Source organism: Peromyscus maniculatus, chromosome 14, assembly GCF_049852395.1.
Source record: "Peromyscus maniculatus bairdii isolate BWxNUB_F1_BW_parent chromosome 14, HU_Pman_BW_mat_3.1, whole genome shotgun sequence".
Lineage (NCBI taxonomy): Eukaryota > Metazoa > Chordata > Mammalia > Rodentia > Cricetidae > Peromyscus > Peromyscus maniculatus.
In genome coordinates this window covers 48,215,217-48,229,481 of record NC_134865.1, presented here as the reverse complement: position 1 = coordinate 48,229,481, position 14,265 = coordinate 48,215,217, and the positions used below count along the sequence as shown (strand labels likewise).

The following is a 14,265-nucleotide window of genomic DNA, read 5'->3' as shown; positions in this document are numbered from 1 at the left end:
TAAAATACATAATATTCAATTATATTGATACTAGGCAACCTTACACATGGTTCTTTCCACTCCACAGTGCAGAATACATTATTTTGAGGAGTGCTGAATTCCATAGAACTTAGGTATATACATGTAAGATATTTACACTATTGTTTAATAAATTATGTGTAAAACACGGTACTCAGTAACACACAAATACACACAAAGATTATGAATCCAATAAAGTTTTCTTAAGCACCTTCTGCTATGGTTTGAATCCCTATGCCCACCCCAAACGAATTCTCATTTAATTGTTGTTGATTGCTGGGGTTTACTTGCTTTTTAAAAACAAACTTTCGTATTTGTGGGGTAGGGGACGCTTGTGTGGGCCACAGCTCTCTCCTTCCGCCTAGGTCCTGAGTACTGGACTCAGCTGGCCGAGCTTGATGGCAAATGCCTTCATCTACCAAGCCATCTTTCAGGCCCTTTATCTGCTTTTCTGAACCAGGGTCTCAGACACAAACAGTTTATGTTGAAAGCTAAATGACCACATACTGGTATTAAGAGGCGGGGTCTTCGGGAGGTGATGAACGCCCCTGAACTAGAGGGAAGGTTCACCAGACATGAAGTTTGTCAGCATCTTAGAACTTAGACTTTCCAACCTCAAAACAGTAACAAATTGCTATTCTTAAGCCAACTAGTCTGTGACATTCTGCTAGAGCAACCCAAACAGACTGAACCAGTGCTGCCATGGAATCAATTTCCGTGCCTGATTTTAAAATCACGACATCCTTCCACAGCATAAACTGGAACACTCTGGGCCTGCAAGGGAGCGAGGAACCCCAGTCCCGGATCTTACACTTACGCTTTGAGGCTTTCTGTTTCTGCCAGGAAGATGTTCAGTGAGGATTCAGCTGCAACCAGCAGGTCTTGGAAACCATAAAGGAGGCCATACTGGCTTTCTTTAGTTTTCTTCAAAGTAAGAAGCGCCTGGAGTAGACTGTCCACGTGGTATGCTGGAGATCTGGCGGTGTGTAGAGCCGAGGCTCGCTCTTCTGTTTTGCTGAGATGCTGAGTCTGTTCCAGAAGTTCAATGGCTGCTTTCCTCGCTTCCAAGTGGGTACATAATTCCTACAGGAAGCCATACAAATCAGCATGTAGGCGCTCACATACTCAATCATTTTCCTCCTGAACTCCTTCATATAGATAGCATGCCCTATTTATCCCATGAGGGAGTAATACATATTTCATTTGTTCACGTGACCTCTATTTTACAAGAATCATATTAGGATCTAGAACACTGGGTGAGCATTTACTATCTCGTAGTGAGCTCTATTGTAATTCACAAAAGAAGACTCACTTTTGTTATTTCCATCTATCTCCTTTATCCTGGTTTAGATACATGTTTACTGTTTTGTAGAGCTGTCTGAAACAGCAGAGATCATCCAGAGCAGTGGTTCTCAACCTTCCTAAGGCTTCTACCCTTTAATACAGTTCCTCAAGTTGTTATGAATCAAAATGTCAATATCTGATACGCAGATGGTCTTAGGTGACCCCTGTGAAAGGGTCATTTGACCCCCAAAGGGGTCATGACCCCACTAGTTGAGAACCACTGATTTAGAGTTTCACTTTTTAAAACATGGCTATTGCCAGGTGGTGGTGGTGGCAGCGGCGGCAGCAGCGCACACCTTTAATCCCAGCACTTGGGAGGCAGAGGCAGGCAGATCTCTGAGTTTGAGGCCAGTCTGAGCTACAGAGCGAGTTCCAGGAAAGGCTCCAAAGCTACACAGTGAAACCCTGTCTCAAAATATCAAAAAACAAAACAAAACAACAACAACAAAAACATGGCCATGTATAGAATTTTCAGGTTCAGTAGCTAAAAATACATCGTTACTGCCTATAAACACAGCTGCCAAGCTCAGGAGGAGGCCCCAACATATTGATCAGTAGGAAAAACAGAACCTGTCTGAAAGAGAACCCTGTGAAAAGGTACGATGGTGAGTCAGCCCCAAACTCTCACTGAAGTTTTTCCAGAACTTTGTGGAACAGGAAGAAGTCGAATGTTCATTAAACTCTCCCACTTCTTAAATGGTTCGAGTTATACAACTTACTGATTAGTACATAATTATAGAGTTACCAAGCTGATCATCAGGCAAAGGTTAAATAAGACTTTTCACTCCATACAAGCAAGTTTTTGGTAATTAAAATACATTGTATTGCGCTGGGTAAACGATGCAATCATGCTGCTCGTGTTTTTCATGTTCCCATACCTCCATCCCTTTTAATTGTTCATTTCTTAGCATAATGTCCAATTCTAAAGGTTGATTTCGCAGCTCGTTGACTTTCCGCTCATCTTGGCTGTTTTGCATGCTTTCTTGAACGTGGAGGGAAAGTTGTTTTGACAAAATCATCTCCACAGCCGAGTTCTGAAAACATAAAAAGATTAATTGCTGAATGGCCTACCTTCCAAATGAACCACTTTCATGTTTCTTGATTAAAACAGTTCCAGTTGCTGCTGCTGTTTACTCAGATCAAAAGCTTTAAAGAGGTGTATTTGGGGACTACCAAAGATGGACTTTTCCCACAGAATAATTAATACCTGCATTGGTACTCCTTCCCCCAAGATGAAACATTTTTGTTACGATAGCATGGGACCTAGAGTTGCTTCATGAGACACTGAGGTATAGTATATAATCTTAAGGAAACAAAACAGATGGAAGTCAACAGTTCCCAAACTTACACTCAGTATTCACAAACTGAAGAGGACCAAGCAAACAGTAGGTGCTCATTTCTACCTATCAGCAGTTCAAAACAAGCAGGTAAATGTGGAAACACCAAGAAGTCGTGATACTGAGAGGAAAGTATGCCTCCAACCAGTCGGTAAGGAAAACTTCAACCTGGTAACCACAGAGATCACTCAGTGGGCACAAGCACTAGCCAAGCCATCCTGTGTACCCAAGTTCAACCCTCAGAACCTACGGAAAAAGGAAACCCGGGTGTGGTGGCAAGTCTCTGCAACCCCAGTGACTTTACCTCAGGATGAGAGGTGGAGACAGGGGGCCTGCCCAGAGCCCACGGCCAGCTAGTCTGCAGCACAGAACAGAGCAGGAGAAGCAGAGACCCGGTCTTGATAAGCTGGAAGGTGGGAAATGACTTCCGAACATTAATTACCCTCTGACCTCCACAGGCGCACCCAAGTGCCTGTGTGTAAGCATGTGTGCATGTACCCCTACAACATACTAACTTAAATAAAAATAAAAACTTACATAAGGTGGGAAACATTATAAATGAGTAATTTGATCTTTATCGAATGTTTTAGGAACTTGTGGTTATCTATGGGGCGTTTGTGTTCACCTCTTTTTCAACAACTAGTTTTTATTTTTATTATTTTTTACTTTAGTGTGTGTGTGTGTGTGTGTGTACACAAGTGTGTATGTGGACATCAGAGGATAACCTGCAGGACTGGGTTCTCTACCTCTGGTCCCAGGGATTGAACTCAGGTCCTTGGGCTTGGCAGCAGGCACCTTCACCCACTAATTCATCTCTAGATATATGTGTTGAACACTTACATGTACCAGGCACCGTATCAATACTTCTTTAAGTAGATGGGGATGGAGACGGTGCTGAGGATCAAGCATTTGCCTGGCCTGTTCAGGGCTAGACCACCTTGAACCTCACAGAACAAAGCACATACAAAAACCAAGAACAACTGTTACTCTGCATAGTGCTGTAATGTGATAACAATACGAGACACTGTGCAGGGAGATAACCGAACATTCGATATTATCTTTGTAACTGTCCTGTAAATTTGAAGCAGTTCTAAAATTAAAAGTCGACATAAAATAACCACCTGCCTGGAGATTGACCAGCTCACACTGGCAAGAGAATCCAAGTGCCCAGGGTACCCATTATTTTGAAATAACACAGCAGAAGTCACTGTTTTGAAATGTGATAAATAATTACAATTTTGCAAGTTCCTTCCAGTTCTGAGTCTCTAATTCACTTGGGCTCTCCTGAAAACCTATGTAGAGGACAGTCTCACCGGGATCTGGAGAGGAAAGGACCCGGGCCACACTGAAGCAGGTGGTGCCTGCCTCCCCCTTCACTTCCTCGGAAACCCCCACAAGCACCTGCACCCAAGAGAGGCTGCACTGAAGGCCTAGAAACCAGACCCCAGAGAGACTTATCTGTCACTGCTAGCCACCAAGAATTCAAAGCATCTAACCCTCTCTTACCTCATGAGCCGGTGCCCGAGGGCCACTGTTACCAGGATGTCACAGGCAACATTTGTAATATCAGACCTCAGCAGTCAGACACAGTTCACCATAACACTTCAAATCACCCCCCAAAACCACTTGCTCATCGACTGCCAAAGCCATTTTCAACCACGACAGAAGGGCCAACAGAGTCCCTCAAACGAACATTTCAAACGTAACAGGCAACATTCCTTTGGCTCATGCCAGGGAGGTTGAAAGCCAGCTTGGGCCCTGATTGGCTCCTGGAAGGTTCTGTCCCTTCCTCATGCCCTGCTCACCACCCTCTGCTCTATGTTATTGTACATACTAGAGGGAACATTTTATCTTACATCATAAAACATGTAAAACATACATATATATGAAAGAACAAAAACCCCACATGACTGAGAACAAAGGTTAATGGGATATAATTTTCTATATTAAAGAAACTTATAGCCTCCTGCCATATCTCCATAAACTTGTTCATCTCTCAAAGCAAACAGTCCTGTAGCCAAATATACATGTTGTCATCTTTACTATGTTATAGTTTATATATTAAATTCTTACAGAAATGAAAGCCATGTATGTATCACTTCACTTTAATTTGTTCCATTTAGCATATTTTGAAAAATCTAACAGGTATCCATCAACTATGGTTTTTGTGGATTTGTTTTGTTCAGTGAATGAACACAGCTTATCTTTTAGACCACTCTACTAGTCTAATTTCTGTTATTGTGACAAAACACCCCAAAAGAAAGCAACTCAGAGAATTAAAGGTTTGTTGTAGCTTATAATTACAAGTTATAGTCCATCGTGGTGAGAAATTCACAGTGGCGGAAGCCTGAAGCGGCGAGTCACATGCTGCCCACAGTCACAAGCAGGGATCAGTCAAAGCATGCGTGCCTGGTGCTCAGCTAGATTACTCCTACACAGCCAGTCAAATAGTGTCACCCACATTCAGGATGGGACTTCCCACCTCAACAGCCCTTAAGAAAACTTCTCACAAACATTCCCAGAAGCCAACCTTATCTAGGCAATTCCTCATTAAGATTCTCTTCAAGCTAACCATCATTACTATGAACAATGATGTCATCGCTTCCCTACTTTCCCATTATAGATGCTGTGACAGACGCTCTACAGTTCCCACATGGACACACACGTTTCTTTCCTTTTTTCCCTTTCTGGTAGGTTCATATAATTCCTTTCACTTCTATCCCAGGGTCCTTGGTTTTCAAATAGGACTCACTGATGTATGGGTTTCTTTAGACTACTTGCCTAGAAGGAAATGACTAGTCATAAAACACAATCCACTCAATTTTCAGTAGACAGTTATAAATTTGTTCTCCAGACTCAATTATCATTTCTATTATAACCAGTGTTGATCAGTCAGGAAAGCCAAGTCAATAATGTCACTATCCTTTTTCCCAGTCAAACGCAATAGTCCCTTGACTATGACACATGGTGACAGCCAGAACCCTAGCCCACCACTCCTAACCCATGATCAGCAGGAGGATTCATGTCAGACCACCTCTGGAGAGTGTTTTCTTTCTTCTCAAAGCTTTCAACACGAAGCAATGAGAAACAATTCTAAGGGTAAACATCACCAGGAAAGGTAACACCAGGGCTTGGGAAGATGGCAGAGTGGCGCAATGGGTCAAGAGCCCTCGCTGCGCCAGCATGAGGGTCCACAGAATAGGCCAGGTGTGGGCGTGCACACACCTACAACCCCAGGACCGAGGGAGAGAGGGAGCAGTAAGAGGAATGCTTGCTGGTTACGAAGGAAGAAAAATGGAAAGCTCCGGGTTCAGTGAGAAACCCTTCTCAGAGGAATTCAATGGAGAGTCATGTAAGACACTCAGCGTTTTCCTCTGGCCTCTGTACACGTACACACACACACACACACACACACACACACACACACACACACACACAGAGTTCTCCCTCCCACTAAGGTTCCAGGATAAACAACAGCTGACACAGTCCTCATTCATTACCCTTCCCTACCCACACTCACTTCATGACCTTCCTTCCCCTCTAACCACTGACTTGAGCCATGACCCTGCTTGCTTACCCACTTGGCTCACATGTATGATCATCCATCTTCCAGGACTTACTACTACACATGCCTCTTACGCATCAAGTTATAAATGCTCAGAATGTTTTTGAAAAGAACTGAAAACCAGTTCTATGTAGTGAGGACAAAGAAGTCAAAAAATGATTATAGACAATAGGTTTTGGGAGTTTCAAGCAATTATATCATACAGATTGGGAAGAATGGGACAAGAAGGATCATTTAGTAATGACTAAGTAGAAATATCAGTCTAATTGTTTTTGAAAGATAATAAATTAGGAATGCATGATTGTCCTTGTTTTCATTCACTATCATTTCCTCTTAATAATACATAATGTCCTAAGAGATGAGAGAATTCTTACTTTTTACCACCTCTTTCTTGTTAATTCACTTGACCTTTGCAGTAGGGTGGGAAAGGGGGCAGTTCTGCCTGTGCACATCTAACAGTGTTTAGATATCACATTCATAAAAATATGCAGCATGCTTTGAATGGACACCATCTAATCCTCCCCACTTTCTGTTTGCCTCTATACCTGCCCTAATCACACCAGCATTAAGGCAAAGTCAACTGATAGTCCCAATCTAAAGTATCTTGTTCTATCTAAATTAAAATTCTGAGCAACACATTCAAATGTTATCACAGTGATTTCTGGCAAGCACAGTAATGCTTTCAACAGAACTCAAAATCAACGCTATTTAATAAAGGAAAATATTTACCACCCAGCACTACAAAAGAAAGAGGTAAATGGGGGGTCATGTTGTTTTTTACTCTTTTGGGGGGCCCGCCACCCAGCTCCTAAATAAATCACACATGGAGCCTTATTCTTAATTAAGAATGCCCAGCCATAGCTTGGCTTGTTACTTGCCAGTTTTCCTTAACTTTGAATTATCCCATCTACCTTTTTCCTCTGGGCTTTTCCCATTCTCTTCTATAAATCTCTTACTCCATGGCTTGCTGTGTAGCTGGGTGGCTGGCCCCTTGGTCCTCCTCCTTCTCCTCTGGCTACATCTCTGCCTTTCCTCCTCCTCCCAGATTTCTCCTTCTATTTATTCTCTCTGCCTGCCAGCCCTGCCTATCCTTTCTCCTGCCTTGCTTTTGGCCGTTCAGCTCTTTATTACACCATCAAGTGTTTTAGACAGGCAAAGTAACACAGCTCCACAGAGTTAAACAAATGCAACATAAACAAAAGTAACATACCTTAAAATAATATTCTACAATGGGGGGGGGGATGCAGAGAGATGGGAGACAGGGAGGAGGAGATGGAGTAAAAAATTAGGAAAAAAAGCTTTAAAAAAATTCTTCTGGAGAATATTTAAAAGTCTGTTAAGGGGTTGGAGAGATGACTCAGTGGTAGGAGTGCTTTCTGCTCTGTTGTGATGACCAGAGTCTGGATCCCAGCACCTACACCAGGTGGCTCTCAAATTCCCACAACTCTATGTCCAATGGATCGTGCATCCATAGGCGCCTGCATACACAGGCACACACTCAGAGATACACATCATATAAACAATACAAATAAATCCTAGTGCCAGGTGGTGGAGGCCCACACCTTAAAGCCCAGCACTTGGGAGGCAGAGGCAGGTGGATCTCTGTGAGTTCGAGGCCAGCCTGGTCTACAGAGTGAGTTCCAGAACAGCCAAAGCTACCCAGAGAAACCTGTCTTGAAAAAAAAAAAAAAAAAAAAAGAGTCCTACAAGAAACCAGATGGAAGTTCCTCAGGAGTCCATAATGGTATATAAAGTGAACATTAATGAAATGTTTCCTACTAGACTGAAAGCTGTGAAAATTATATCTTCGCAATCTACCAGAACAATTAGCACAAAAATAGGCCTCACTAAAAATTTTACTTTATGTATTTATTTATTTATGTATGTATTTATTTATTTATCTGCGTGTGAGAGAGATGGTGCATGTGCCACAGCATGCATGTAGAGGTCAGAAGACAGCTTTCTGAAGTCCAGGTGGTGGGTCCTGGGACTCTAGCTCAGGGCATCCGGTTTGGTGGCCAGCAACTTCACCCACCCAGGCATTTCACTGGCACTCACTACTTGTGTGTAAGGAATGAAGGGCTCACTTCTGTTCTAAGGGGTATTTTGTTTCACTTGCCTTTGTCTTATACAATAGGGTCTCACTGTGTCGCCTACTGGAGTAGCTGGGACGGCGAGGCTCGGCCAGCATTATAACATAGTTCGCGATCAGTCAGCTTTATCACGAAATAAACTGTTCCTTCCCGCGCCCCGTGTGTTCATCATACTGAGCCTCCCGCCCAGTTATTCACACTGAGTTGTGGTCTGAGCTTCAGTCCACCTGGGTCTCATCTGTCTACCAATAGATCTGGTCTTTCATCTCTTCCACTGGGGCTGTCCCTCAGCCTTGACATTGCTCTTAACTTTACAGGGTACCGTGTGATGCATAATGAAAAGATGGTCAGCACTGGGAGTAGAAAAAAAAAAAAAAAAAACAAGAAATGCACATTCAGGGAAACATCACGTTACCAAACAAGAAAGCACGTGGCAACAGAATTAAAACCAGTTTTCTGTGATCCAGACTTAGGAAGATGATTTGAAGTCTGTGCTGGCTAGTTTCATGCCATCTTAACACAAGCTAGAATCACATGAGAGGAGGGAACCTCAACTGAGAAAACGCCTCCATAAGATCCGGCTGCAAGGTCTGGCTATAGGGCATGCTCATAAACAGCAATCAGTGGGGAGAGGCCCAGCCCATCATTGGTGGCGTCATCCCTATGCTGGTGGTTCTGGGTTCTATAAGAAAACAGGATGAGCAAACCAGTAAGCAGCACCCCTCTGTGGCCTCTGCACCAGCTCCTGCCTCCAGGTTCCTGTCCTGCCTGTTTGAGTTCCTGTCCTGACTTCCTTCAGCATTGGACTACGATGTGGAAGTGTGAGCCAAATCAACCCTTTCCTCCCAACTTGCTTTCCATCTGGTGTTTCAGCATGATAGAAACCCTAGAAAGGTAAGGTCTTAAATTCCTCTAACTTTGCTGAAAAAACAAGAAAACAAACCCTCTCTTCAGAGCACTGCCATAAACTCCCGTTAATTCTTCTCATTTAAGATTAACTTGTAGCTTAAGAAAATTAAAAACCATTTTCGGATGATGATTTTTCTACAGTTCTCAATGTACCCTATTGAACTGGGCTGTCATGGCAACGATGAGATGGAGAAGTTAGTTTACAGGTAACCAGGCAACCAGCCCCCTTGAGCAATGCCACCTGTTTGGGTTGTATTGACTCTCTACAGGGCTAAGAGCACTCGCTGTATTGTCATTAGGACGGGAGTTCGATTCCCAGGACTCATGTAACGAGCTGGGTGTGCTGTGCAGGCCGTTAGTCCCCATTCCATGAGGGGCAGAGATGGGAGGATCACTAAGGCTTGCTGGATTCCACCCTGGATGGGAAAATGGAAGTCCCACATTTGAGAAAAGTCCCTGCATCAAAATCAAAGAGATAAGCTGGGCGGTGGTGGCGCACGCCTTTAATCCTAGCACTTAGGAGGCAGAGGCAGGCAGATCTCTGTGAGTTCAAGGCCAGCCTGGACTACCAAGTGAGTCCCAGGAAAGGCGCAAAGCTACACAGAGAAACCCTGTCTTGAAAAATCAAAAAAAAAAAAAAAAAAAAAATCAAAGGGATAAATGGAGAGTATAGAGGCCTTCTATGCACATGCTTACGACACACACTACACACACATACACACACACACACACACACAAATAAGTAAACAAACCTTTTAAAAGCGTAGTATTCATAACATTTTAAAAAAGAAAAAAAGAGCCACGCCGGGCGGTGGTGGCGCACGCCTTTAATCCCAGCACTCGGGAGGCAGAGCCAGGTGGATCTCTGTGAGTTCGAGGCCAGCCTGGGCTACCAAGTGAGTTCCAGGAAAGGCGCAAAGCTACACAGAGAAACCTTGTCTCGAAAAACCAAAAAAAAAAAAAAAAAAAAAAAAAAAAGAGCCACAACAAAACACACTTCTTCCTTCTCTTTGAGGAAATTCAAGAGCCTAAGCACCAGGGTTTTCTCACTAGTGACCCAGCAGCTTTCCAGGTGTCCTTGCAGTAGAGGTAACAAAAGGAGAGAAAGGAGCCTACTTCTTCGAAAAACTCTCTGATTTCATTTATAAAATTGACCAAATCGGGGGAAAATGAGCTCTTAGATATATATTTTTTTAAAAAACTGGGGAAATGGCTAAAGCGCATTTTCTTTCCTTTTGCCTTTTCTAATTTGCCTTTGTGCTCTTGACCCAAGAAACCGTATCTGATTACATATCGGTGAGAATAATCAGCCTAAATTGATGACTGACATTTGAACAGACTGCACAGTAATATTTCACCACGGAAATCTGGACCGTTTTCTGAGGGTTCTTTTGACAAGAGAGCTTCATAAATAGCTTGTCCTTTGAGGACTTAATTAGGGAATCAGAATGCTTGATTCGAGGCTCTTTTGAAAGAGGCACACCTCTTTCCTCTCAGACTCATGTCTAGAGAGCGCAATCACGGCACTTACCTTGTTTGTTTCCCAGCTGCCCTCCGACCCCCCCACTGCCGCTGACTCCTGAGTGGGCTCGGGCACATCGGAAGTGGCCAGCATCTCTCCACCTGGCGGAGAAAACTCTGCGTGTTTTTCTGCCGAGCTTTTGGATTGAAGGACGCTGTTGAGACCATTTTCAGTGTCCCGCTTGGCAGATTCAATTCTGTTTTGCAAATTCTTTTGTTTATACTTGAGTGATTCTATATCATCTTTAATAATCTTCTGTCCTACGGAAGATGTATTTTGTTTGATGGATTTTGCTAATGCAGAAGCCTTCTTTAAGGCGCCGCCTTGGCAACCGAGTCCACTCTCCAGCTCCTGGAAGTAGAGAGAGGGCTGTTATACAAAGTATCGACCTTTAGTTCTCACCAGAGTTTGTTGACACTTAGCAAATCACAAAGTAAACCACTTCACTAATACAAAAACATGTATTTAAAAAAGAAAGGGCCACTACTTCAAAGAAGAAACTTTGGGGGAAATTTTCAAACCACCCCAGCATCCCACACCAAATTCTCTAATAGATTTCATAAGGTATTAGGGAGTACGCCGTAGGTAATGGGGAAAATGTTCACAGCACAGTTTGTAAAACACAGGCGGTCCGCAGGCATTTGTGGGATATATTTCATTTGAGACACAGCCTCTGGGGCTGGAGAGATGGCTCAGCAGTTAAAAACACCGGCTGCTCTTCCAAAGGACCTATGTTTAGTCCTAGCATCCAATGGCTGCTCCCAACTGTCTATAGCCTCAGTCCCAAAGACCAGTTCCTCTTCTGGTACTTCTGGGCCAGAATATAGGCATGACCACACCTATTAAATAAAAGATTTATGTATGTATGTATGTATGTATGTATGTATGTATGTATTTTTTTGATGGGGGGGGTGGGATTTCACTATGTAGTTCCAGCTGGCCTAGAACTTGCTACATAGACCAGGCTGGCCTTGAACTCACAGAGATGCACCTACTTCTGCCTCTCTGTTGCTGGGATTAAAGGCGTGTGCCACCACGCCCAGTGATTTACCTATTTTTATTTTTACTTCACATATGTGGGTGTCTATGTGTCTGTATACCATGTCTCAAACAAAAAAGGAAGAGGCAGGCATTTCGAAACTCAAACACTGAGTGTGTACCTGCACTGTGGAAAAGCATCAGAAAAGATAAAAGAGTCATTTGGAATGCCCATATCAATCTAATGCTAGTCTTTAAAATTAAAAGCTAATTCTATGCAGGGTGCTTTGCATTTGTGGGTAAGGGCACTGATCCCCACTTGAGAGGGCTGGTTGCTACAGCAGAGAGAGGGGGGAAGGATCTTACAGGCTCTACCAGTAGGGAGAGCTTTCTTTCTTTAGACAGAGATTTTCTGTGTAGCCCTGGCTGTCCTGGAACTCACTCTGTAGACCAGGCTGGCCTCGAACTCAAAGACCCACCTGCCTCTACCTCCTGAGTGCTGGATGCTGGGATTAAAGGAATGCACCACCACCACCAGCCAGCTAAGGGAGAGCTTTATTAGCGTCTATGAGGATGGAAACTGACAGGGAAAATATTACATAATTCCCGTTCACCCAAGATGGAGAATGCAGACTGGAACATTTCCCCAGAGTCATGCTATGCTGCATTCATTGCTTAACTTCCCAGAATCCCCTGGAATTATGTTGTTTGTGAAACAAAGACAACCAGGAGCTCCAGGCTGGTCACAGGTAGAATTATCTCCTCTAAGGGTCCACTGAATCACTCGTCAATAGCTTCACCAATGGACCTGACCACTAGATCAGCATGTCCTCATATTTTCCCAGACTACTGAGACCTTTCTAAATAGCAACTGAATGTCCTTGGTCAAAGGCTCTGAATTGCCTTTAGTCAAAGGTACTAAAAAGTCAAGTTGTCATGAATACTGATACCCGCCCCCCCAAGAAAAAGTGTGTATTATATTAGGACATCACTCAATACCTGTAATTTCTGCATTCTGTCCTCAACTGTTATTTGGTCCTCAGAAGCATCACAGAGACTGACAAACTCCTTAGAGATATTGTCCAGTGTGGTGTTTAGGTCTGTGATGCAAACCTGGTATGAGCTGTGTTCTTGAACATGACCCTCTAATTTTCGCACAGAATCCTACAAATAACCATTGACAATTAGCAAATATTTAAGTTTTTCACTCATAATTGTGTAATTATATAATCCATGCATAATATATATTATATATAATATACAACTCACATATAAAGTTTCACATTGAAACAAGAATATTCCCACAACTGACCCAGAGTTGATAGTTTTTAAGATATATCACTACAAAAACCTCCATCTACCCCTAGAAATGACTTAATAAAACACTTGCTCTTTGTGTGCTTTCTTGCCTTAATTTCTTTCCTAAAAACAATTTGTCAACAGAACACAAAACAAAACGACTATTATATCATTAAACCACAAACATAATACATAAGGTTTTATTTTATTTGTTGCTTCTAAGCAAAGAGCTTGCATCTCAAAATGAAACAATATGAGAGCAACCTAATGCCAGGATTCTTTCCTAAGAATAAGGGAATCATAACTCAAAAGCAAAACTATCTTCAGATAATTTCCCTGGGATAAGGATGTAAAAGGCCACACACCAGCAACAAGTAACCTACAGACCATCCATCCAAGTAGGCATCTGAACCCATGCCCATTTCCAGGTATTTGGATAATAAAGATTTCTTACCCAGGTAGTCCTTACACTGAACCTGGCTTTCAATGTTTAAAGAATTAAAAACAGTTTTACTGAAAGAATGGACTCCATTATGACAAGGGGACAATTTATTTAAATTTATTCTATTGCAGATCATGTGGAAAGACCCAAGAAACAAGACAACTGACATGAATTATTACTCTGCATGGATGGATGGATGGATGCATAGATGGTGGGTGGGTGGATGGATGGATGGATGGATGGATCACAGATGGATGGGTGAGTGGGTAGGTGGATGGATGGATGGATGGATGGATGGATGGATGGATGGATGGGTGGGTGGGTGGGTGGATGGATGGATGGATGGATGGATGGGTGGATGGATGGATGGATGGATGGATGGATGGATGGGTGGGTGGGTGGATGGATGGATCACAGATGGATGGGTGAGTGGGTAGGTGGATGGATGGATGGATGGATGGATGGATGGATGGATGGGTGGATGGATGGATGGATGGATGGGTGGATGGATGGATGGATGGATGGGTGGGTGGGTGGGTGGGTGGATGGATGGGTCGATGGATGGATAGATGGGTGGATGGATGGATGGATGGGTGGGTGGATGGATGGGTGGGTGGGTGGATAGATGAAATAGATGGAATGGAATGGATGGATGGATAGATGGATAAATGATATATGAACAAGTAGATTAGTGGGCAGGTAGGTGGTTGAGTGGATACATGTGCTGACACTTGTCCAGGTGGATAAACTGGACAAGT

General features: G+C 43.2%; 1 protein-coding gene across 12 annotated transcripts in view; it reads right to left on the bottom strand.

The window, feature by feature from the left end:
• Syne2 (spectrin repeat containing nuclear envelope protein 2) overlaps positions 1–14,265 on the bottom strand; it is a 320,688-nt gene that overhangs the window by 155,675 nt on the left and 150,748 nt on the right. For 11 of the 12 annotated variants that reach the window (XM_076550884.1, XM_015992010.3, XM_076550887.1 and 8 more), the window contains exons 44-47: positions 12,766–12,930; positions 10,798–11,139; positions 2,241–2,396; positions 836–1,101 (exon numbers count right to left, since the gene is read on the bottom strand). In XM_076550884.1, coding sequence (XP_076406999.1) covers positions 836–1,101; positions 2,241–2,396; positions 10,798–11,139; positions 12,766–12,930 — 929 coding nt within the window. Of the gene's footprint in view, positions 1–835; positions 1,102–2,240; positions 2,397–4,205; positions 4,429–10,797; positions 11,140–12,765; positions 12,931–14,265 lie in introns of those variants that run through there. The other variant, XM_042260791.2, reaches the window with a different exon arrangement.